Source organism: Marmota marmota, unplaced genomic scaffold (assembly GCF_001458135.2).
Source record: "Marmota marmota marmota unplaced genomic scaffold, marMar, whole genome shotgun sequence".
Classification (NCBI taxonomy): domain Eukaryota; kingdom Metazoa; phylum Chordata; class Mammalia; order Rodentia; family Sciuridae; genus Marmota; species Marmota marmota.
In genome coordinates, this window is record NW_026000026.1 from 8328918 (window position 1) to 8354378 (window position 25461).

The 25461-nt window shown below is 52.3% G+C and overlaps 1 protein-coding gene across 1 annotated transcript in view; it reads right to left on the reverse strand.

Annotated features, from left to right (window-relative positions):
* Positions 1-25461, reverse strand: part of Atp9a (ATPase phospholipid transporting 9A (putative)) — a 92638-nt gene that overhangs the window by 41328 nt on the left and 25849 nt on the right. The window contains exons 7-14 of the mRNA XM_015479649.2: positions 25116-25210; positions 21267-21347; positions 19918-19993; positions 13526-13602; positions 12196-12356; positions 9878-10020; positions 8846-8958; positions 430-642 (exon numbers count right to left, since the gene is read on the reverse strand). Coding sequence (XP_015335135.2) covers positions 430-642; positions 8846-8958; positions 9878-10020; positions 12196-12356; positions 13526-13602; positions 19918-19993; positions 21267-21347; positions 25116-25210 — 959 coding nt within the window. The remainder of the gene's footprint in view (positions 1-429; positions 643-8845; positions 8959-9877; positions 10021-12195; positions 12357-13525; positions 13603-19917; positions 19994-21266; positions 21348-25115; positions 25211-25461) is intronic.

A 25461-nucleotide genomic window follows, 5' to 3' on the forward strand; every position in this document is an offset into this window, starting at 1 on the left:
CCTGGAGGTGGCAATAGGCTCCTCTTCCTCTTCATGTCTTTCCAAAATATTTGGATTTTTTTTCACACTGAATAAAAATTATTCCTACTGCTGGGCACAGTGGCCCACGCCTGTAATCCCAGTGGCTGGGGAGGCTGAGGCAGGAGGATCGCGAGTTCAAAGCCAGCCTCAGCAAAAGCGAGGCCCTATGCAACTCAGTGAGGCCCTGTCTCTAAATAAAATACACAAAAGGGCTGGGGACATGGCTCAGTGGTCCATTGTCGCTGAGCTCATTCCCTGGTACCAAAAACATTTTTTAAATTGCTCCTATTATCAAAATCAAAGTTTTCTTGGAAAGAGAAAGGAAATGGGAAAGAAGTTGAAAGCAGCGTCACAGCCATCTGCGCTCCCGGGGACAAGGACGGAGCTGGCCTCCGCGCCTGCCGTTACCTCGTCGGGGCTGGACGCCTGGTACACGCGGCAGGAGTCCTCATACTGCTTCTCGGCCTCCGCCTGGTCGGTCACGCCGTTGGACTCGTACACGGGCGTCACGTTGTGGCAGAGGGCGATGGCCTTCACGGCCTCGTGCACGCGGCTGCTCATGGTCCGCCGGACCTTGGTGGTGACGGTGGGACCCTTCTGAGCTGGCGGCTCCTGCGACTGCTGCAGGGAAGAAAAGCGAATGAGGACAGGGAGCCAGCCACCGCTTCAGCCCCCGTGACCCAGGTGACGAGGACACCTCGCTTCCAGGAACCTAATCTTTTAACCTCAGCAAAAAACAAACATAAAGAGGGGAAAATTACACCCTGATAAATGAACGTCACTCTGCCTATGGACAGTGTGAGCCTGTCTTCTGGGGACGGTGACAGGGGTGTCACGGTGAGGACTCTATGGCACTGAAGGGGGTCCTGGCATTGGGGGGCAGGGCTTCTGCACCAGGAACCACCAACACGTGGGCTGGGCCAGTCGCTGCTGTGGACGTTGGCGAGCGTGGTAGACCACCAGCTACCACTGGTGACAGGAGGCCCAAAGTGGGTCACCAAGGGTCCAGTGGGGGACAAAACCATCCTCAGTGTAGAGCCACTGCTTTAAATGTGCCTCCTCTGGGGTGTGCAATGGAAGGTGACGACTTCAGCAGATGCCAACAGAGCCACAGTGGGGCGACCCAGGGCAGGCCCCCCAAGGCGTATCAGTGACATGCAAACAGGAGGGTCGTGGGCAGCCGTGCTGGGAGCTCTCTGGGCCTCAGTTTCCTAAAATGGAGAGGGGAGGCTGGCGGGCCTGGTCTTACACAGCTCCACACCCAGCCTAGGAACGTCCTGCAGGGCGCTCAGCACCAAGCGTGGAAGAAGGGGGACGGCAGCACGCAGCCCCCTCCCACCCATGTGACGCACCAGGTGCCACCTCAGCCTGCCTTTGAAGGAAGGGCTCTACTGCCTTGGAGTATGATAACAAGTATGGGACTGGGGTGCAGCTCGGTGCTCCACAGGGTGCTCTGCCTGAGAGAGGTCCTGGCACCAGAAACAAAAGGATAAGACCAATGGGGGAGACCACTTGTTTTTAGTGCCAGGAATCGAACCCAGGGGGTTCTACCACAGAACTACATCCTTAGCCCCTTATACTTTTTGAGACAAGGTCTTGCTAAATGGCTGAGGCTGGCCTTACACTTGTGATCCTCCTGCCTCAGCCTCCCGAGTCTCTGGGATTACAGGCCTGTGCCACCACACCCAGCTAAGACCACTTGTGAATGAGATGCCTTCCCGTGGCACATGGAGCCCCAGCCAGCTTCCCGCTATCCGTCGTCTTCCTCGGTCATCTGCTCCAGCCACACCGGCCTGTCTGTTCTTTGATCTCCCACAGTTCTTCCTGCCTCGGGCCTTGAGCACCTGCTGTGGCCTCTGCCTGGACACATGCTCCAGGCTTCTGCAGCAACTCGGATGTCACCTTCTCAGAGAGGCCCTGGGTGACCTCCCTTTCCACTGCAAGTCACTCACCAAGCACCCTGTGTGTCACCATCTTCACTGCCCACGACTGGCTTCTTGTGCCTGAGGATTCTCTCTTCCATCCCATTGAAGGAACAGAGAGCTTGTCCCCGAGAGCTACTCACCACTGTGTCCCTAGTACCCAGGGCCTGGCATGCAACAGCTACCGGCTGAATGAATGAACAAGTCCATAATCTATATCCCTGAGGTGGCGACAGGGAATTCTCAACCAGCATAGACTTTTCCCCATTTCCCCAGGAGGAATAAATATGAAATTGGCCGGCTGCGGGTGTGGCTCAAGCGGTAGCGCGCTCGCCTGGCATGCGTGCGGCCCGGGTTCGATCCTCAGCACCACATACAAACAAAGATGTTGTGTCCGCCGAAAACTAAAAAATAAATATTTTAAAAAAAGAAATTGGCCAAGTCAGTTCCAGATTTTTAAATCACAGTTTTGAACAAAGGATCGCCTGCAGCAGCTTGAATTCTGGAAGCCAGAAATGTTTAGGGAGCTTCCAAATTCTACATTTAAAAAAAAAAAAAAAAAAACTTATCCAACAGGAGCTACGTGATCTTTCAGGATGAATTGCGTTTGGTATCCGTGACATGCGGCTGCCCCAAATAGAGAACAGATGGGTCACAAGAAGCAAGAAAATGACTTTCGTTTAATTTTTTAATACTATTTTTAGTAGTGCATTAGACTCCCCAGGTAATTAGACAATTACTAAATTATTCTGGTCACTGTGGGGACACGCCGTGCTCCGGCTTCCGGCTCTGTTAACCTCTGGTGTCAATAGCACACGAGTTTCACTTCCAGGCCAAAGGGCACTGCATGGTAACAATAATTAGAGTAATGAATCAGAACCCCGGTTTCAATGAATCATTATTTGCCAAGTGCTTTTAATTATAAAGAATTTAACTTTAAAATATAAAGAGGACTGAAGATTTACAGAAAAGGTCTCTCCTGGAGAGACCAGCAAGAGTGTTTCCCCGCGGCTCGTGATTTATGTCCTACATAAATGTATCTCGTGCAGCCGCCGACACGTGTCTTCATTTTTACCCACATTCCTTGGCACCTGGGCCAGATCATTATTTCAGATCAGGGGCAATAACAAGGCCTTTGACAAGGTAATTGCCGCGGGTAGCAAGTTTCAGTGAGAGTGGGCTGGACAGGAAGGCAGAGCGAGGGGTGGCCTGGGGACCCCTGGGGTTTCGTAGAGAATCTGATTCCACAGAGGGGAGACGCTCCCCTAATACTTCAATGGGGACAGCACAGAACCCTGGGGTCTTGTGTTCTGGGCAAAACAATGACAACAAGGCAAGAAGAGGAGCAGGCTGCAGGGTTTCCCGAGTCTTTGCTTTCAAACCGGGGAACCGCAGCAGAAAGCCAGAATGGTGGCCCCAGCCAGCATCCCTGGTGACAGGTTTAACGTGGCCACCTTCATCAATTTGTCCCTCACCATCTGCCCTGCTTCCCTACCAAGAGGTTTCAGAGAGGAGAGGGACAGCCACAGGTTTCCGCAGGCCGAGGGGCAGGCGCACGCGGCTGAGCCCCACCACCGAGCGCTGAGCGGGCGCAGGGCTGGGTTCTGGGCCCCGTCTCCAAAAGGCCCCCGGTGCCCATATGGAAGAGTTTCACGTTGTACAGTGTTTACCCCTAACCTCCTCCCACGGGCCCTTTAACCTACACACATTTCTTCTTACTTAAAAAATACCAGGGGAAAACAAAAACAGATGTGGCAGCCACGGAGCGGGTTCGACTCTGCCCCGGGGAGAACGCCGGCCCCCCTCAGGAGGGAGGGGCCACACGCACCACGAGGTCAGAAAGGATGTCACCACCATCGGCAAGTGCACATGGGGAGGGAAACCAAGATGCTCCCAAAAGGCCCCTGGCAGGGCCCCTGGGAGGGCATGTGGCATCAGGGCACCGAGACTCCATCCCACACAGCACAGGAGCCACCAGGACTCAAGGAAAAGTCGGCGTCCTTATGTCACCCATGACTGGTGGCAAGGCCACTTTCCGACAAGAATCTCAGGCAGTGTGACAGGAAAGATTAACACCCGAATTCACCGTTGGGTCATCGTGAATCAGTCGTCTGGAGTTGTTTTAAAGATTGCATTAAAAGCCAGTGGGGTGGCACACACCTGTCATCCCAGTGGCCTGGGAGTGACCTGAACACAGAAGATTCCAAAAATAACATCTTTTAAATGAATAAAAAGACAAAGTAGGCTCTGTGTCCACAAGAAAAACTCACAGATTAAAAAAAAAATTCTTCCTTAAAAAATATATATATATAAACTGAGCCTCCTTCATGTTTCCTGTGGACGCAGAAAGTGAGACTACCATTTGGCACGCAGGACACAGTGACAAACTGTACACATCCTGCGCACCAACTCACACTTGGTCATGAAAACACTCCGCACCAATTTCAATAAGCCCCAAACATCATCAGAGACAAAATACTACGTGGAAAAGGACAGGCGCAGATGGAAGTACGTGGGTTGAAAGAGTTATGTCTTTTGGAAGATATGAACTGACAGAGACCCAGCAGGTGAGGCGCACCGAGCCCTGGGTGGGGGGTCTGGGTGGGCCCCGCGGCCGCCACAGCACCTCATCTCTGTCTCAGACGTGTGTCAACTAGTCGAACCAAGGCATTTCCGCTTGCTGGGAGGGGTCAAGTAACATAGAAACTCTAGGTAGGACGACCAGGTGCCTTGAAACCGTTTGGTCATGTACACGCTGGGGAAAACACTGGGGGATGGCCCCCATGTTTGCACATTTACCTAGTAGCAATATTGGGTTCATTTATTGAGAATAACAAAAAAAAATAATTCTAAAATGTTGAAAAAAAATAAGTCTCAATCACCAACCAAAACCTCAGAATGACACAATGACACATACTCAGGGTAAGGGCGCCAAGAACCACAGATTCAAATTTAAGTTTCAAATCATCATCTCTGCCGTTCAGCAGAAGAGAAGTGCTTCACAGACGCTCCAAGCTGGAGCGGCCCCAGGAACACTGTGGAGGAAGCCAGACAGACAGACGGCCACACGCCGCTGAGGTCCATGACTATGCCAAGTCCAGAGGGGCAGACTCGGGTAGACAGGGTGGACTGGTGGCTGCTGGTAGCTGGGAAAGGGGGTGGAGGAAGGGACAAGGGGGTCTGGGGGGTGTGGGCTTCTCTTCAGGGTGATGGAATGTTCTGAAATTAGCAGCCATGGCTGCACAGAATTGTAGGCAATGCTCAAAACCACGACCCATATGCTTTTTAAAAGGGGGGAGATTATGGTTTTTAAATTACATCTCGATTTTAAAAACAGCTACCCATAAACGGATCAATAAGCCAGGGGAGCATCATCACCGGGCTTTGGCCTGCTGGGGCCTGACCTCCTGCTGGGCTGACCATTTCCTTTTGTTTATTTAGCCTGGCATTAATAATCTGCAGTCTCCTGCCGGAATCTTTTAAAACTGCCCCGCCGTCTTTATGAGGTTAGTTTAGTTAAATAACAGCCTTAAAACCAGTCACCTGGACACTCGTAAACCGCAACCTGCCTTTTGACACACTGAGAATAAGCAGCTGTGGAATCTGGGGTCCTCCTGCGGGGCCCTTCCAGGACTGGACCCGACAGGTGTTCACCCAGGCGTGGTGGGCGGGCCCTGGGTCACCCTCGGCCCCGTGGGTCAGACCTACATTTTGCACAGATCCTGGGGATGATGGGTGCTCTGACCCTTTCTCCTTGCTCCCCGGTGGGGCACCTTACAGACTCTCAGGTCCACAACTCAGGTGCTGGAGTTTGAAAGGAAGGGTGAGCCTGAGTCACAGCCACTGTTCTGTGCCCCGACTCGCCTGGGTCACCTGTTACAGGTGGGCGCAACTCCCACGGCTTCCGACTGGTGGCTCAGGTGATGTGGCCCAGGGTCCCCAACACCACACTTTAAGAAAGACTGCTACAGAATCATTGTTAAGCCCTGAAGGCTGTGGAGGGAGTGCCATGGGCCCAGGGTACCTTTGGGTGTGGGGGCATACTCTAAGGTCACGATGGAGACACAACTCTACATCCACTAACAGTCACTGAATTGTGCGCTTAAAGTGGCTGAATTTTGGGGGTGTGAAGTCAGTAAAGTTGGCACAAAAATAGGAGGAAGTCCTCATGTCTTATCACAGAAGGAGTTGTGTGCTCCCTGCAGGACCCTGACGTGTCCAGACAGGAAGTCCCCGGGTGGGACTGTCCTCTAATATGAGCTCACCCCCAACCCTGAGCGACCGCAGACCCAAGACCTGCAAGGCAAACCCACTCAGGAGCTTCTGCCCCGGAGGGAGCACGCGGCAGATGCGTTCATGACAAGAAATGTTCTCTGACTTTTATCACTAAGAGCGCTATCTGCGTGAAGCCACAAACGAGCCACGAAAGGTCAAATACACAAGTATCCCAGATGGGCCGGCTTCTGTCCACACCACAGGCTCTTTAAAATACCAACCAGACGGGCAGGGTGCTCCTCTGCGGGTCCACACCGCCACCTACGGAGCTGTCTCGTATAATCGTCACCATGTCAACACACCTGCGGACACTTAGCAAGTGCTGATAAGCAGGACAAGCTGAACAATGAACCCTCAGGAGGAGCCTGGGAGGAAGGAGGTTGGGGGGGTGGGGGTTGTTGTGGGAAGAGGAGGGAGAGGCCACCCCAGGGCACTGGAGAGGAAGGAGGGCTGCGCTGCAGGTGTGGAGGGAACAGTGACGACCCAGCCAGGGAGCTCACTGCTCCTGGGTGCTCCTGGGTTGGAGGAAGAGACAGGGAAGGAGACGGGACACCACTGTGGACAGCCAGGCAAGGGAGAGGGTCATTACTGCCGGGTTAGTGGAGAGGCCTGAAGACAAAAGGCAGGTGGCCTGGTAGAAGCAGGTGCCACGGGCCAAGAGGTGCCTGGAGGCTGCAGGTGGCAGGGAGAGACCTGGGAGGTCCTTGGTGAGTGGTGAGGTAGGTGAGGGGCATGCACTAAGGCCAGCACCTCTGGAAGAGAGGCAGGGTTCGGTGTGCAGGTTCATTCAGGGCTGGAGGCCAAGAGGGAGCAATCAGCAGCTACAGGGGAGGCCCCCGGGGCCACATAACAGGGCCCAGGACCAGCACGGGAGACCCTGAGACAAAACAGCCACACAAGGAGAGAGAAAGGAATGGGCACTGTGTGGCTTGTCCTCCCCATCCAGTGACACTCCTCATGATTTTTTAAGTCCTAAAGAACATCTCTGAAAAAGGTCCACGGACCCATTTGGAGACCAGCCCTAATGCTGACCCACGGAGCCTACAAGATTACAAAGGCTTCTCTGCGGTTGTAGATGGCCGACGTCGTGAAACGTGTCCAATTAACTGTTCTCCATTTAACACCCACCCTCATGTCCACTGTTAGGAGGGAGCCTGCAAATCCAGGCTGTCCAAGCCAATGTTCCAGAACATTAAATATCAACTATAACCACATTGGGAAGGGTTCGTGGATTCTGCCTTTAACCTTTACAGAGAGATATTTATTTCTTTTTCTTTTTCCTTTTTTTTTTTTTTTTTTTTGGTGGTGGTGGGGAGGGTTACTGGGGATTGAACTTGGGGGCTGTACCTATGAGCTATGTCTGCACACCTTTTATATTTTGAGACAGGGCCTCACTAAGTTACTGAGGCTGGTTCAAACTTGGATCCTCCCGTCTCAGCCTCCTGAACTGCTGGGATTACCGGTATGTGCCACCTCACCCTGCAACACTGACTTTTTAAACTGGATTTCTAAGTAATGACTATCTGTTTTGACAAATTTAGGCTAATGTGGCCTCATCATTCTCTTGTTCTCTCCAAACAAGTGTCTCTTCAGCCTGGAGCTGGCCTCATGGAGTATCCATCTTCCCTGCACGTGCCTCAGAACTACCCAGGGCCTTATGCGTCTTGTCTCAACTAACTCTTAACACAAGCGGGGACCCTGCCCTAAGTGGACCTGAATCTCTAGAGTGTCCAGCCCAATCAAAGCACCACCCGCAATTCTAATGAGCAGCAGTTAGTGGGGACCCACTGGCCTACCTTTTAGGAATATCTGTGAAAGAGTGACCGCTTGTAAAAAATGTAGGGGGAAAAAAGTGAGAGCAGTAAGTTGAGTCTTCTGATAGGTTAGTTTCCTTCACAGATCACCAAGTTGACCACAGACAAGAAACTAAAGGTAACGACACCATGATTCGTGCATGAGACCATCGGTGACCACTGCTCGGCTCAGAGCCGGGGAAAAGGAAAACAGACTGTTCTCTAACTTGAGTGTGACCAACCGACAGGCGCTCAGAGCTCCTTGTGGCACCAGATGCTGGGCAAACAATTTTTTTTTTTTTTTTGCAAAAAATAAATTTTTGTAGTTGTGGATGCATACCGCAACTTTTATTTCATTTGTTTATTTTTATGCGGTGCTAAGGATTGAGCCCAGTGCCTCACACTGCCAGGCAAGCACTCTGCCACTGAGCGCCAGCCCCAGCCCTGGGCAAACAACTTTATCTTGGCTTCTCCCAGTGTCTGTTAGCATTTCAGTGGGGCAGACTCACCCTGCAGATGAGGAAGAGGGGAATCATCGTCCACTATGACTTCGCTCAAAATGTAAAAGACTGATGGTGATGTACATTTGGGGAGCAGATACTGGGGACATGGGGAGCAATGCTGAAGGGTACAGGGTTTTCTCTGGATTGATGAAGGTAAAACAGATCATGAGGATGGCTGCCTAACGGTGTGAATGTAGTCAAAACTAGCAATCATACATTTTTAAACATACAACTTAAATGTGGATAAACTTACACTGTTGTGATTACACCTCAATATAGCCATTAAGAAATGTGCAGGCGCTGTCTTGGGGACTTCAAGGGAGGGCTTTACCTGGGTGTAAATACTAAATATGTGGCTTTGCACTTCATCCATGGAGTCCAGGCCATAGGCCACCGTTCCCAGGTGAAGGCGCTTGAAAACCATCTCATTCTGGGTAAGAGTTCCTGAAACACAAGACAGATGAGAACAGGGACCCGATACTTCCGTGTCACCCACTGGCTTCAGCGCTGCCCCCACTGGAGTAGGCAGGAGAGGTCCCCTTCCCCTGCTGGGTTGCCATGGAAACATGACCACACCCATTCTCTAGGCCGGCCAGGAGGACTGTCCATCAGGACAGCTGCCGTGTTCCCTTGACAAGAGGGTTGTGTGTAAGGTACCCCAGGCCAACCAGATTCTACCTGGGAGGAGCCTGACCCTTGAGCAGAGAGTCACGGATGGAAGATGAATAGTCAAGTCACCCCAACGGCACAGCCCTGCCGAGACCGTCCTGGGGGGACGGAGACTGGTGTGTCCAGAGCCTTCCTGGCCCTCTCCTTCCTGAAACCTGGCTTGGCTGTTCTGGGGAGCTACCTCCCTCCTACGCTGCAGCCACTAACTGGAGGAGAGGAAGGTTAGGCTCCGGTCGCCACCCCCATCTTTGTTCCTCCCCACTGCGAGGACCTCAGTCAGACAGGAGTTAAAGGGGGGAGCAGAACTGGGGTGCGGTGGCGATACAAGGACTGTGACCAGACTGCCCGGGTCCCATGCCTCCTTCGGCCACTCTGTGCCTGTGACAGCACTTAACCTCTCACTGCCCCTTTCCTCATGAGGAAAATATGTCCTAAGCACAGGGCTGGCACGGGCATTAACCAAGTGACCGTTCACAAACTCCAGCACGGAGCGTGGCGTTAACTAGTCCCATGGAAGCCCCTGCTGCCACCACCAGCAGCCTCTACTCGTCCCACAGTGAGGAGAAGAAACCGCAGCAGCTTCTTCCCCTCCAGAGGGAGAGCCCCGCTCCTCCTCGAGCACGGCGCCCCCCTCCCCTCTCCACCCCCTGCAGGCCACTGTGCACCAGGTGCTACGCAGGCCGCAAGCGCTCACCTGTCTTGTCTGTGAGCAGGTAGGAGATCCTGCCCAGCTGCTCGGGGATCGTGCTGGAGCGCACCACCGTCCCAGGGATTTTGGAATCCCGGCGAATCACCCAGCTGTACACGATCTTGCCCATGTCCAGGTTCACACGCAAACTGGGCAGAAAGCCAGAAGGAGCAGGTTAGAAGGACAAACAGAAGGCCCGAATGTGTCTTCACACCAACAGCATGGACTCTAAACACACCGCGCCCTGCAGTGAGCACGTCCACACAGTGGTGCTACCATCGTCACCCTGACTACTGTAGGGGCCTCCACAGTGGGAACAGATGGGACTTCTGCCCCTGTGTGTGGCTTACTCCACAGGGAGCAGAATGTTCTCAAGGGTCGTCGGCAGCACCGGATGTGTCAAAATGTCCTTCTTTTTCAAGGCTGAGTAATATTCATTTACGTATGTGCTACTTGTTTTAATATTGTTTAATATAGTAGTATTTATTATAATTCATTATTAAATTCATTCTTTGTTACCAAAAGATAGAAATTTTCAAATTATTTCATGATCTCATAAATTAATCAAAATGCATGCCATTGTACTAACTAGCCCTGATTCATATGAAAATTCACTTTGCCTGCTGGGTATGGTGACACATGCCTGAAATCCAAGCAACTCAGGGCTGAGGCGGGAGGATCACCCGTTCAAGGCCAGCCTCAGCAACTTGTTGAGGCCCTAAGTAACTTAGTGAGACTCTGTCTCAAAATAAAATAAAAAGGGCTGGGGATGTGGCTCAGTACCCCTGGGTTCAATCCCCAGTACAAAAATTTAAAAACAAAAACAAACAAACAAAAACATGACTCCACTTAGGATCACACTAGAAAGACTTGTATCACCAGCAAAAAAGCAGACTTATTTGTTCGCTGAGACCACCCTCCAGAGTGTGCTGGCCAGGACACAATACCCTGCCCTGAGGGAACAAATCCTACAACAGTCTCCATCCTGAAAGAGAAACAAATTCTAACCTGGATAACAAAAATATGCAGAACACAAGACAAAATGTAAAATAACACATACCAAGGGTAAGAGAGACTGTAAGTGTGATAAGTTTCAGGAAAAATGATATTTAGTTTAATTTCACTAATCATTTATAATAGAAGAAAAACAGAATTATGCAGCAAAGACAATCAATCATCACACCTACAAAATACAGTTCTAAAAACTGCACAGGCATATTTGCTGGGAAAGATTATTTCTAACAGTGCTCTGAATTTTTTTTTAATATTTATTTTTTAGTTATAGGTGAACACAAATGTCTTTATTTTACTTTGTGGTGCTGAGGATCGAACCCAGTGCCTCACGCATGCTAGGTGAGCGCTCTACCTCTGAGCCACAACCCCAGCCCTGCTCTGATTTTTTTTATATGCAGATTTTATGTACAGACGAATTTCCTTTTTTCTAAATAGAAAGAGGTATAGAAAAAATATATCCTAAATATTAGAAGAGCTTATCACCTTGGTTGTAGGATTGCAGGTCATTTTTTCTTTTTTTTTTTTTTTGCTAATGTGAATGTTCACTCTTCCTACTATGACATTCCACTATGTAAATTATTATTTTTAACAGGAGAGGAACCTAAAGGCTTTATTAATTTTACATGTTCGGGTGATCCTCACAAGAGAGCAGAGTGTGCAGCAATGGCCAAAGCACAATGTATGTGTACTTTTTACCCTAAGAATAATGGATCTGTGAGGAAGTGGCAGGACACATGGGCGTCTGGACTTGACTGAACTCTGTGGGTGTTACTATGAGAATATGGGATGGAGCTAGTGGAAGATGAGGGCTGCTGCAAGGTTTTCCCAGCCACATTCGCTGCAGTCCCAGTTTCCAGTCTTGGTGATCAATGCCGTTCGGGCTCTGATATGTGCGGGACAGCCCTCCAAAGAGAATCTGCATGTCTCGGGGCCCGTAGGGAAGGTCAGGCCAAGGGCCCTCCCTGAAGCTGCAGTTCCTCAGTGAGGTCATGAGCATATTGACTCAGCAGACTTGCTTCCATTCCTTGGCATGAAATGTATTCAGTGGGCTTTCTAAGGAAAAAGTAAATTGTATCTTCCAAAGCATGAAGACCCCCAAAGCAGCGGTCTCCTTCATATTTGAGGAAATCCATAAAAATTCAAGGAAAGGCGTTCAGAGGAGACGGGAGGGTTGGAGGGAGCCTCCTCCGCTGCAGCGTGGCTCACTCGCTCCCTGACTGCCCCTGCTCCCCCTAAGGGCCACAGGGCCACGGTCCTGCAGTGAGCAGCGGGAAGCAGACCTCCCAGCACCCACAACCAGCCCTGCTCACCTGATGGGAATGATGTTGGAAAACAGGAGGAGGAAGCGGATGATCTGCAGGTACCAGCGGCCAGCAAAGTGCTGCAGGGCCACCATGACCATTGAGACCACCACCAAGGCGCCAAAGAGGATCTTGGTGAGGCAGTTCACCTCCAGGTCAAACAGGCCGATCTGTGGGCGAAGCAAGAGACTCACAGTCAGCCGGCATGGCCCGCAGCCCGCGGAGCTGGCCCTGCCCCGGGGACTCTCCTTCCCAGCAGAGGACGCTGCTCTGTGGTTGGAGGTCAGAACAGACACTCAAAGGACCTCAGAGAATTCTGAGTTCAAAGTTTTGTGGTTTTTTGTTTTTTTTTTTAATAACTTCAGAAGATTTAGATACAGAAACACAGGAGCCCGTGACCTCAGCGCTGGGCTGCCCTGCGCTCTGCACAGCCCCTTGCACCCTGCACAGTGGCCTTGGGAAATGGCTGGGATCCTACACTCGCAGCACCATGCCACAGGACCTCTGGGTGCTGTCTGGAAGTTCTGGGCACCCAGGGTCCGATGCTGCCTTAGTGGACATTATTGTTTTAATAGTTATGCGTTTATTGTCATGTGTCTTCCCTGCAAGATGTAACTAGCCCATCGGAGCCACAACTTCAAAAAACATGGCCCAGAACAAGGCTAAACCAGCACGTAAGCATGTGGAGAGGGTTGGTGGAGGCGGTGAGGAGTCTGGGAAGCACAGCAGTCGCCCGCTGTACCAGCAGAGAAAATCACTCTGCCACAGTCTCTTAAAACTTGGAGACGGGAGGGGCTGGGGGGGTCACAGTGTGGGGGGAGTGACGATGGGGGTGTCAACTGATCCAACTGCATGTCCGGCCACAGCAGGGGCTCCTGGGGCGCTGAACCCCACAGGCCTGCCCTCTCCCACCAGGAGCCCGCAGAATGTCCCCTGCGTGACATGAGGAAGGGCCACGGAAGTCACCTGCACTCGTGGGGCTGTGTGAGGACTGACTGATTTTTTCCTGCAGTGCTAGGAGGGAGCTCGGGGCGTCCACTGCCCTGCACCCCAGCCCTTGCTATGAGGGGGAAACAAGCACCCATGGAGGCAGCGACTCTCACCTGCGCGTCCTCGGCAGCTTGCCTTAGCTTACGAGCTGCTAAAACCTCCTGTGTTCACGTGTGAATATGGATGTGTCTATACAGTGTGTGAGTGTGCACACACACACACAGGGAAAGAACACACCTACATGTGCATGAAAGAACACTGCCAGTGCCCCTGCTTTTGGAGCTGACCCTCACCCACCGACATTGCTCCTGGCGTGCCAGGGTCGCCATGTGCCGGGGGCCCCACCCACCTTACTGCGCGGGTTCGAGGTGTTCATGACGCTGCGGAGCTCTCTGCCGGTGTAGAGGACGACTCCCACAACCGTACCTGGAACGAGACCCCGTCCCAAAACACATCAGCACACACAGGCGGCTATCGAGTAGGAGTCGGACCCCACTGACACCACGCCACGGGAACAACCGGACCTTGGGCCACCAAAGATCCATGGCTGCACTGAGCAGCAGGACAAGCTGCTTAAATTAACCTCCAGTCAAAATTAGATAAGCTACAGAGTTCCCCTTTCTCACCAGCCGCATTTCAAGTGTTTGACAGTCACATGGGGCTAGTGGCCGCCTGGCAGGACAGCAAAGAGTAGAGCATTCTCCTCGCTGTGCAAGGTTCCACTGAGCAGTGCCAGCCTGGGAGTCCAGAGGCCTCTGATGGCAGGAGAGTCGGGGATCGAAGTGGTCCCTGGTGCCATCAGCCTCAAAGGCTCCCAGGAGTGCATGGAACATCTGGGCCTTTGGACACCATCAGGGAAACTTAAGACTACACCCTTCTTTCCTGAGTGTATTCTTCCCAGTGAGTCCGACTGCTTTCTGACCCTGTGTCCAGCGTGGCCATTTGGGAGCCTGTGTAAAGGGAAATCCCTTCCCAAGAACTGCCCTTCCCCCTCTACCCTCCAGGCACAAGGAAAGACCGCGGCCTCTCCAGGAACAACCAGTTCACGGAAGAAAGACAAGCGGCCAGTTAACGTTAGAAAAGTTGCTCAACTGAGTGGAGGATCAAAGAAGCGCAAACCCAAGCCTGCTTACCCCCTAGGTGGGCAAAAGTTCAAGACTGACAATGTCCCGCGTTGGCCAAGAGGTAGGAAAATGGATCCTGCCACACACACTGGTGGCTTACGTGTAAACTGTGCAATGTATTTTGGGGGGAAATCTGGTAATATCTGTCGAGGCGGCAGGGAGGACGGCAGAGCTTCCAGCTCTGTGGGGACGACTGGGAGCAGACAGGTGGGCGCCTGAGTTGGCCACACCTGAGATGAAACTGGTGAGAAGGGGCCAGCCCCGCCTGCTCTCAGGGAAGGTCCCAGAACAGTCTCCACAGGAAAAAGAAAAACCCTGCCTTCTCCCCACGCACTCTCCGAAACCCACTGCTGGAGAGACGCGGCAAAGACACCAAGAAGTCCAGAGACATCTTGGGTCAGGGAGCCCGACCCCACTGCGGCCCTGTGACCGTCTTTGGACAAAGAGCCCTGGGAAGAGGCCCCAAGTCCCTCTCCTGCACCCGGCCAGGCCGGAAACATCCTGCACAATGAGCTCCCCTCGCGGGAGCTCAGCAGATGGCGGGCCAGGAGAGCGGCGCGGTCCTCAGCAGATGGCAGGCTCCTGTGAACACAAGCACCCCTCCCTCGGCCCGTCACCAGAGCAGATGGTCAGACTGTGGGAGCCACGCCTGGGAGGAGCTGGGGACGGCCACGTGGCCACTCCACCAAACGAGGGCAGACGCAGCTCAGCCCGACCCCGATGCCCAGGGTGAGGAGGGTCCTACTAACCAGGGGCACCCAAAGGGCACGATCCCCACAGTAGCCTGGCAACCACGGAGGCACCAAAGGCTGCTGAAAATGGCCTTTTCCATCTACAGCCGCTTTGTGCCCAGGAGATCAGAACCCAGCACCCTCCCAGCTGCCCTGGGGAGAAGGCACGCTGGGCTGGGTGTGCCCCCTACTGCCACAGTCCGAATTAGTTATCAACTTTTAAATTCAAGAGCTTTCCTAAAAAAATTGAAACCACTGGCTTTTCCTGAAAGTGGAAGATCGGGTGACCCTGGGTCCACCTTCCTCGGTGGCCTAAGCAGCTGGTGTGAAAAAGCCGCCACCCCTTGAGACAGGCACCTGCTCTCAGCTCGCAGCGGTCCCACCCCTGCCAACCCCCTGCCTAATTCTCAGCTCTTGACCCAACAAATCTCTCCACCCCAGCCCTCTGACCCCTTCCTACGTTATCACCTTCCGGGTCCTACTCTGCTCTCTGTGTCCTCCTCGCTGTGGAGCACAGTCCTTGCCATTCCCCCGCCAGCCCCCACGTGGCTTCTCCCAGGAGCCAGGCGGATGGTTGGGTGTGTCGGGAGGCGCTCATTGGCTCTGCGGCAGGGTGGGGTCCTGCCTGGGCTAAACAGGGTTAGTCTGCGATGACTTTGATCCTCACTCACGACAAGAGACAAGCTGAACCCAAGAGTGTGCTCAGGAACCTTCGTAAGAGACCTCGCTGCAACGCCCCAAAGTGGATCTGAAGACAAAGCCCACTGAGTTAGGCAAAGTCCAACCGGGCATGTTCAACTCGTGTGGCAAGGAGCACACACGTCACCACATACTGGTCATGCACAGGTCTAAAGAACCCTGCTCTAGATTAGGACCACACTACAGACTTAGGGGAGGGGAGGACCTCAGAGTTTGAGAACTGGGGTAGAACCCTGGGCTCCTGATATCCTGCCTTCCTTCTCTGCCAAGTCCCCAGCTCTCCTCAGCCCCTGCCTCCTCCATCGCCCTGGTACTCCTCTGCCTTGAAGCACTGTGTTGGGTTACCATGGCAACCACATCTTCCCCAGATGGATGCCCGCCGAGGCAGCTGGACCCTCAGCCCAGCCCAGCAAGCTTTCTTATTTTTTAAAGTTCCACGACACAACAGTGGGCTGACCCAGAGGCAGGAGGGGAATTCTGAAGGGAGCAGAGATGCACAGCCCCCCAGGACTGCCCGCACTCCTGCTGGCTCTTTCTGGAGTTGAGCACACGGCTCCAGGCATCTCACCCGTGGTCACATCAGAATCAGAGTGCAGCCAGGGGTCTACCAGTAAGGAAACGGAGGCCAACTAAGTTCATGGAAAATGCCTGGGAGATCACATCACCCCAAAACATACAGCCACTGAAGGGCACAGCAGGTGACAGGGCACAGCAGATGACATCACAGATCACAGAAGCACTGCTCACTTTCTCTTCCCACAAAACCAAGCACAGGGCAGGAATCCAGATGAGGGAAACCGCATCTTTGACTCCACAATGTACTCCCCGCAATGGTCTGAAATCGAATCCATCTTCCAGATCCCGCCTTGCCTTCCCCGTCCTCCTCCCAGGTGAGGGCTCTCCAAGGCTGGGTGACCTTGGGCGAGCTGCCTCACCTCTCTGAGGCTCAGTTCCTAAGACCAAGACAAGCTCGTGGCAGCAAAGTGCCTGAAAAATCAGGCTTCTCACTGTCGTTGACGTCTGAGATTAAGATGGAGCCCTGGTCCCTTGCCTCAGAACCCTCAAATGTCCTTTTTTACTAGTTTCAGAGAACATACATAAAACTCGTTCCCATTTCTACCACCTCCTCTGTAGCCTGTAAGCCATGAGCCCACGAGGCTGGGCCCAGCACCTGGGGGTCCTGCTGCAGCTCTGGGACCCAGCAGGGAGCAAGGGCTCCGTGAAGGAGAACGAGACCCCAGAGTGAAAACCGAGGGAACGGAGACGTAGTTGTTATTGAGCCGTTAATGCCATCCACATGAGTAATTGATCGGATAAATCAGGCTACGGGAAGTCAAGGTGGTGGTCACCTTTGGTGGCGTGGGGGCCTAGAAGTGAGCTGAGGGGAGTTTCTGGGGATAGAGGGTTGGTAATATCCCACTTCTTGCCGTGGGTACTGGTCACACGGGAGTCTGTGTTAAAATCCACACGTGTTACATTTAGGACTTGTGTGATTTCCTGCATGGTTTACACGGAAGGAGAGATGTCTAACCCTCTGCAAGAACAGAAGCACACACTGTTCACACTACTGCTGGGTAAGGAGCTGTGCCGGTCACGAGCACCTGTCACCCTGCAGCCCTACCCAGGTGCGGCACGGTGAGGTGCTCTCCTGCACGCCCTATGCAGGTGTTCCGCACACACGTTCTCCATGGGAAGCACTCCGCCTTCTCCTGCCTCCCTCTCTCGGGAGCTGACTGCTCCCCAGCCTCCACCTCTGTCAGGGTTCAAGCCGAGGAGACTCCTTGCTAGCCAGCTGTTCTATCTCTCCCCAAGATAAATTCCAGCTGCATCAAGTATTTCAACATAAAGCCATATAAACTCTGCAAGACAATGTCACCATATAGTTCTGTGATTTTTGAACTGGGAAGCTTTGTCTAAGCATGTCACAGAAACCAGAAATTATAAAGGAAAACAGGATCATAGGCGTGATGAGATAGAGACTCTAGACTTTTAGATCAAAATACAAATAAGATCAAGGGAAACAGCAGTTGCGATTAAGATCAAACAGGGGGCTGGGATGTGGCTCAAGCGGTAGCACGCTCGTCTGGCATGCGTGCGGCCCAGGTTCGATCCTCAGTACCACATACAAACAAAGATGTTGTGTCTGCCGAAAAACTAAAAAAAATAAATATTAAAAAAAAAAAAGATCAAACAGAAGGATGATAGTCTCACAACATAAAGAATTCCTAGAATATTTTTTTAAAAAACCTATGAACAGGGCTGGGCATGGTGGTGCACACCTGTAATCCCAGCAGCTCAGGAGACTGAGGCAAGAGGATTACGAATTCCAACTTCAGCCTCAACAACTTAGAGAGGCCCTTAGTAACTTCCTGAGACCCTATCTCTAAATTTAAAAGGACTGGGGATGTGGCTCAGTGGTTAAGTGCCCCCCGGTTTAATCCCTGGTTAAAATATATATATATATATATATATATATGAACAGAAAAATGGGCACAGTAGGCAAAGTGGCAATTCACATATGTATTTAAAAAATATTAATGAACAGTAAACATAAGGGAAGTTGTTATATTTTAAAGTCAAACCAACATGTGGTATGTCAATGACCTAGACAAAAATTTAAAAGGCAGCCAGGCGTGGTGGTGTACATCTGTAATCCTAGCGGCTTGGGAGGCTGAGGCAGGAGGATTGAGAGTTGAAAGCCAGCATCAGCAACGGGGAGGTGCTAAGCAACTCGGTGAGACCCTGTCTCTAAATAAAACACAAAATAGCGCTGGGGATGTGGCTCAGTGGTCCAGTGCCTCTGAGTTTAATCCCTGGTAGCCTCCCCAAAATTTAAAAGGCAAAACACGGCACTGGCTTGAGGGCCTACGTAGGATTATGAAGAGGGTGAACTAGAAGAGAAAAAGCTATTGAGGAAAAGCAACCAGCTCAGACACCGCACAGCCTCCAGGGCAGGGAGTGGGCGGGGCAGAGTGGGAGTGGGCGGGGCAGAGCGGGAGTGGGCGGGGCAGAGTGGGGGAGTGGGCGGGGCAGAGCGGGAATGGGCTGCATGGCCCCGTGTCCATGGGTGAGCCGTGGGGCCCTGGTGTGGCCAAGCAGAGTCTTCAGGACCAATTCCTCACACGTTAGTCATGGGCAAGGAGGGACATGATGTAAATGACGCAGACAGCGGGAAAGGGATGCAACAACAACAAAAAAGAGGGAGCCAGTCTCTGCCTGTTTGCACCAAACAGTGGCCACCCAGGATGGCCTGCCTGCGTGCCCCTTTCCTCCCCTGGTCACATGGAATTCTGATCTGACTTCTGATGATCTACAGAGCACCAGAAGACCAAGCAAAGACAACAGGATGTGAGTGGGGATTTGGGGATGTCTGACGAGGGGAAGACCCCGTGACTCCAAGAGTAGAGCCGGAAAGTGGCCAGTGGTGGGACTGTCATGGGACCTGATTACACTAATACGCGGACACGCTCTTTCACGGACACGGGGTGCTATACTGTGTTTAAAAGCTGCACAGTAAGTTCCTCATCTGAGCAAAGTGTCTGGGTTCAAATCCCAGCTCTGCCTTTTACCCACTGTGTGGCCTTTAGCAAGTCCCTCGACCTCACCGAGTCTCAGTTCCTTCAAATGCAGGACAGGGATAATACTAGTGCCTGCCCTCGGCATGATGTCCAGGGTGAACCAGAGGGTGTGACACAAATGAAGGAACCAGTCCAGTGCCTGCCGCGCTGCCTCTTGCAGCCCGCAATCGACCACCGCAGCAGCAGACCACTCTGGGTCCTGGGGCCCTCCTGCTCTCGTCACCCAGCACGTGACCCCAAAGCCATGGACGCCCACTTCACCTTGGTGTTTCCCACAGGCTCGGCCCCTCCCCAGTGCACTTTCCCACACACACACCAACATGGGCAGCTGTCCCCACGCACACAACTTCCGGCCACACGGGCCAGGCTCACTCGATCTCTGGCACAGACTAGAAACGGCAACGGAAGCGGCAAGAAGGGAACACCGCAGTCCGCAGGCCACGGTGGCCTCCCCTCTAGGCGTCCGTACGCGTCCCGGCCACATGAGATGTCAGTGAGGCTCCCCAGAGATGCCAGAACTCGGGGGAAACTGCACCCCACCGGCACCTGGCTTTCCCACCGCCAGGTGACCATTCTAACGCCAACGCGATCCCCGCCACACGGTCTCACCTGAGGCCACGACCGTGCCAGCCCACAGCGTGTTCTCGATGCTCAAGCTCTCGCTGATGGACGGGTCACTGTCTTCCTGGAAGAGACCACACAGACTCGTGTTTGTCTACTAGTGTCCCTCGGTCTCTGTGGGGTCTGGTTCCAGGACCCCAGGGAAGCCAAGTCCTGCGCACGTCTCCCGTACAGTCCCGTCATCTCTAGGTGACTTAGAACATGAGCACAGTCCTAGTGCTGTATAAATGGCTGTGGTGCTCACGACAACAACAAAGGTCTCTACACGCTCCATACAGGCGCAGTTTTTTCTGGAACTTTTTAAAAACATTTTTTATATATATGACAGCAGAATGCATTACAATTCTTATTCCACGTATAGAGCATAGGTTTTCATTTCTCTGGTTGTATACAAACTATCTTCACACCAATTTGTGTTTCACACCTGTACTTAGGGTAATGATGTCCACCAAGTTCCAGCATCATTTCTAACCCCATCCCCCTTCCCTTCCCCTCCCACCCCTCTGCCCTATCTAGAGTTTTCTGGAATGTTTCTGATGCATGATGTGTTGAAACTCTGGCTGCAGAACCCGCTGGTACAGGGTGATGACCAAACAGGGGCCTTACGGCTTCCAGCCTGCCCTGCTCTAGGCAAGGAGAAGGGCCCCCCATGAATCCGGAGGCCACAGGTGGGAAGCCCACAGCTCAGCCGGGGGAGGGGGCCAGGCCCGTCCACTGCCACACCAGAGTTTTCATCTCTCATGGAAATGTGTGTGAAAGCTGTTCTGTGACATAAAGAGTGGAGATTTCCAACACTAAAGAATTACTGCACAAGGAGAGGTCTAAAGTGCAACAGCCACTACTCAGGCTCTGTGCTGGCCAGGCTGAGGCTTAGAGAAAGAGACCAGAGACAGGGCAGCTGAGGTTCTATAATCTACTGTCTCATATCCTCAAATAACTTAGATCCAAGATTAGCAAGTATTCTGAAAGGTCCAAGAGTGGCAGCCAGGACTTGTATGAAGAGGAGGACTGGGACCCATCTGGAGGGGACAGGGGCATCAGTAACATTAATCACTCCACACTCGGCTCTACGTCATTCAAGCCGTTCTAAGGCTGGGAGAGAATTCTGGCCTGTCAACCTTACTGAGAAAAGATCCCTCTGCTTTCAAGGTGGGGCTGCTGTTAGGAAATCTCAGGCCGGCCCTGAATAAAACCACACTCTGGCAAAGATCCATCAAAGCATCTCCGCTGGCCTCCTCTGCAGGCCTCCTCGGCGGGCCTCCTCGGCGGGCCTCCTCCACAAGCCCCAGCTCAAGCACACTCCAGGATGGGAGCTCTGTTACAGCAAGCTGACTTACTCTGGTAAAAGTCCCCGCGAAGTTGTGAATATCGATGCTTGGCTCTTCTGCATACACGTAGGATCGAATCTGGAGAAGGTCCTGTTCAACAGGGGGGATGTGGTGGGATTAAAACAGAGGTCAGCACGGGGTTCACGTTTCAGGAGGCACGCACTCTCTTTCCAGAACCACTGTGTTTCCCAAACCCAGCCAACAGGCTCTCAAAATCACAGGGCGGGTAGAAAGATGAGGAAACGCCTCTGTGAAGTTAGTGCAGGGGTCACTACGTCCAACACCCCAAAGCCCGCCGAGAGCCCAGTGACACCCTACGACCTGCGTCTGCCCAGCACTTCCAGGCCCCATGGTGCTAGAGATGCTGCAGAGCCATGAGCACCTCTGTGGTGGGCGGGTGCCCCTCTGCTGAGCTCTGACCAAGGAGACTTGCTCATGCCAATAAAACACTTGCTCACCCAAGAAACAATTAGGCGTCACTTGTGTACAAGGTCCTGGGAAGGAGGCCCTTTCAAGAAAATATGAATACCTCGAAGTCACTAGAGGACCGCCACAAAAACAGTTAAAAATTAAAAATAAAAAAATAAGGAGGCAGGGGGACTAGACCCTGGTGCGCGGCTGGTGAGGACGTGGGGCAGTAAAGCCGCTGTGGAGGACAGCAGGGGCTTCTTCTAAGAATTAAATACAGAATCCCCACGGGACGCGGCAATTCTACTTCTGGGTGTGTGTCCAAAAGAACTGACGGCAGGGACTCAAGACACGGGGACACCGTGTGGGAGACAGCTCTCAGCAGCCGCCACCGAGGACAGAGTCTGAGCAGGGGACCCTCAGGCCATTCCCCCTGTCACTGTACCCAGCTCCCCCCTCACCTCTTTATCTGCTTTGTCTCCTCTCCTCGCCTCCTTTCCTGCCTCTTCTCACCTCCTCTTCCATTTAACAAAGTTCTTCCAAAACCATTATTGCTGACCCTGACCACGGCCCGCCAAGCCAGGCCCTGCGGGCAGAGGGCATCCTGGCCCTGCAGAGGTCCAGGTGAGCTACCACAGCTGACTCCCGAAAAAGGGCAGCTCCTGCCACCAGCCGGTTCTGGCATGGCCCAGTCCTGCCATTTAAAAAGCTTCATCCATCTATGTATGTATGTATGTATGTATGTATGTATCTATCTATCTATTGACCCATTTTGCAGTGCTGAGGATCAAACCCAGGGCCTTGTGCACGCCAGGCAGGCGCTTTACCAACGAGACACACTATGGCCCCTCACCAGTTTCTTTTTACCTCTCCTACACTTGACCTATTAAAGGGAAGTAGGGATACTTATAGGAAAAAGGAAGCAAGGATTCTCCTATTAGATTCTTCTATTCTCCTACTTCAAAAGCAAGAGACCAGTTGGGCATGGTGCCGCATACCTATAATCCCAGCAACTCAGGAGGCTGAGGCAGGAGGACTTCAAGCCTCGGTAACTTAGTGAGGCCCAAAACAACTTAGGGAGTCTCTGTTTTAAAAATTTTTTTAAGGGACTGGGGATGTGGTTCAGTGGCAAAGTGCACCTGGGTTCAATTCCCAGTATTCAAAACAAAAACAAACCAAGACACCCGATTCTAAACATAAAATTGACTAAAAATATTAAGGGATAGAAAATGGATACACTACGATCTCCACATGTCTTGGAATCGAAAAAGAATGAGGGTATGTGTTACATTTTTAGTGAGCTATCCACATTAGCATGTGCGGATTCACGTGAAAAACCTGGGTTTCTGATCTCTGGGTTCTCTTTCAAAAACCATCAGGCAAACTGGGAACAACAAAAGCACTCAGCAACAGGGGTCTGGAGTTGAAGCCCGGGGCCAGCCCTCAGGCAAGGCCCAGGCTCCCGAAAACTAGCCCTAAGCATACGTGTTAGAGAACTGATAAGAAAAAGCCCAGAGACACATTAAACCTGGAGGGAGGAAACCTCACACAGCAGTAGAGATCCATCTGTGTAAGCCACTGCCTGCAAACAGTCGGCATACTAACTGTTGAGAAGGGTCTGAAAGGACCACCACCTGCGTCACATGACCCCCCTCTGGGAAAAGATAAAAGCTGGGGTCAGGCCATGAGCCTCTTCTCACTTTTCCTTCCAGATCTTTCCATACACACAGTTAATAATAATGAACAGAATGTATTTGTGTATCACTCAGGTAAACTTTTCATATAATTCTCTTAATCTCAGCTTTATTAGAATGCTGCTTCCCACTGAGACCCCTGAGGGCCACTCAGGCCAAGTGTCCCCTGACAGCGGGGACAGCAGATCTTCTCTTCCTCTGAGCCCCAGCCCAGGACGAGGGTCAAAGCGGGTGATTATAAACTGGGAGCTGCTTCCAAAGCACACTAGCAAACACAACTCTACGCAGCAAAATACGCAGGCACCTGTGCTTCTGGGCCCCGGAACAGACACCTTCAATCATTCTGAGAATCGGAATCCTTTATTTGAAGAACTCTCACCAGGAAGTAAAACACATACCCAAAGTCTGAATCCAGCCTTAAATTGGCTCCATCTCATGACTGTTTTGGGGGGATCCTCCACTGTACTTAAAAACTCACTCTTCTAGAATTCCTGGTTTAAAAATTAACAGTCATGCCAGCCACGGTGGTGCATGCCCATAATCCCAGTCACTTGGGAGGCTAAGGCAGGAGGATCACAACTTCAAGGCCAGACTCAGCAATTTAGCAAGGCCTAGGTGAAATCCTGTCTCCAAAAAGGGCTGAGGAAGGCTGGGGCTGTGACTCAGTGGCAGAGCGCTTGCCTAGCATGTGTGAGGCACTGGGTTGGATTCTCAGCACCACATATAAATAAATAAAATAAAGGTCCATTGACAACTTAAAAAATACTTTTTTAAAAAAAGGACTTGAGAATGTAGTGCCCCTGGGTTTAATCCCCAGAACCCCTCTCCAATAAAAACCAGTTATGAAGGGTGCTACCTCATTTTTTTATTAGCCATGAAAAACCACCAGTGCGGTGCCATGTTTATGGTTACGTTAACTGTACTAAGACCCAAAACTTTGGCCTGCCTGCTCCCTTCCCACTAGATGGCATCAATCCACGTGACAGGAACACAGGACAAGTTGTACTTAACCCTTCCAGAACGCCGGTGGGCAAGTCAACCTCTGGGCATTTAAATCACATTTGGCCAATACTGTGGCCATCTGTCAGCACCCACTGTCCCATGCACTGGGGTACAGCAGGGGTCACCAGGAGCAGCTGCTCACAGGGAGTCAGCCTGGAGGTGGGTGGAATGGGAATGCCAGGGGAAAATGGCCAGAAAATAAGACACTTGTGCAGGACACCTATGTGACACCTACATGCCATCTATGTGACACCTACATGGCATGTATATGACACCTACATGGCATGCTGGATATACCGGGCCAGGCAGACCTGAGGTAAGAGGGTTTCTGGGGAGCAAACGGCAAGGGCAGATGTCCAAGGAAGAGGCATGCTTGACCAAGAGGCCAGTGGGCAGTGGAGAGGGGCAGAGGGCAAGGTCAGAGACGAGCACCATGCAGACGGATGGTGTGGGGCCCCTGAGCAGGGAATGACACGCTCTGATTTCCCTTTAATGTTCTGCCGGGCAGCTTGTCCAGCTCTCCTGCGACTCTGAGCCACCCCAGAAGGAGCTCGGGTCCTGCCTGTGGAATCTGCCCTGGACACGGCCACACGGGAGGGAACTGAGGAGCCGTGGAAGTTCTCTGGGATCCCACAGTCCCCCGCCAACCCCCATGCACATCTGACGTCCCCTGTTGGCCCTGGAGGGCATCTGAGCTTGAGAGCCCTCCTATGACCTGGTGGCCGCGCGCACTTCTGTAGGGAAAGCTACTCACGGCGGCCGTGGGGAGCCTCTGTGTGCAGGCCACAGGCAGCCGCAGCTTCCAGTCCGTCTCCCCATCCAGCTGATCCGTCCGCAAGAAGCAAGACCCTGTGGAGGGAAGTTGGGGACTGTCCAGTTACTCAAAACCCAAGAATCCTTCCTTGGCTGTTCTAAGCGCTCCTTACAAAAATGGCCGTTTGATGGCCAATGACCCAAAGAGAAAATAAATACCTTCCTTCCCACTTCCTCCATAAGCTCTGAGACAAAGATCTGGGTTCAAGCCCTTATGCCACCATTCTCTCCCCGTGAATCTAGTTTCTTTTTCTTCTTCTTTTTTTTTTTTTTTTTTTTTTTTTTTG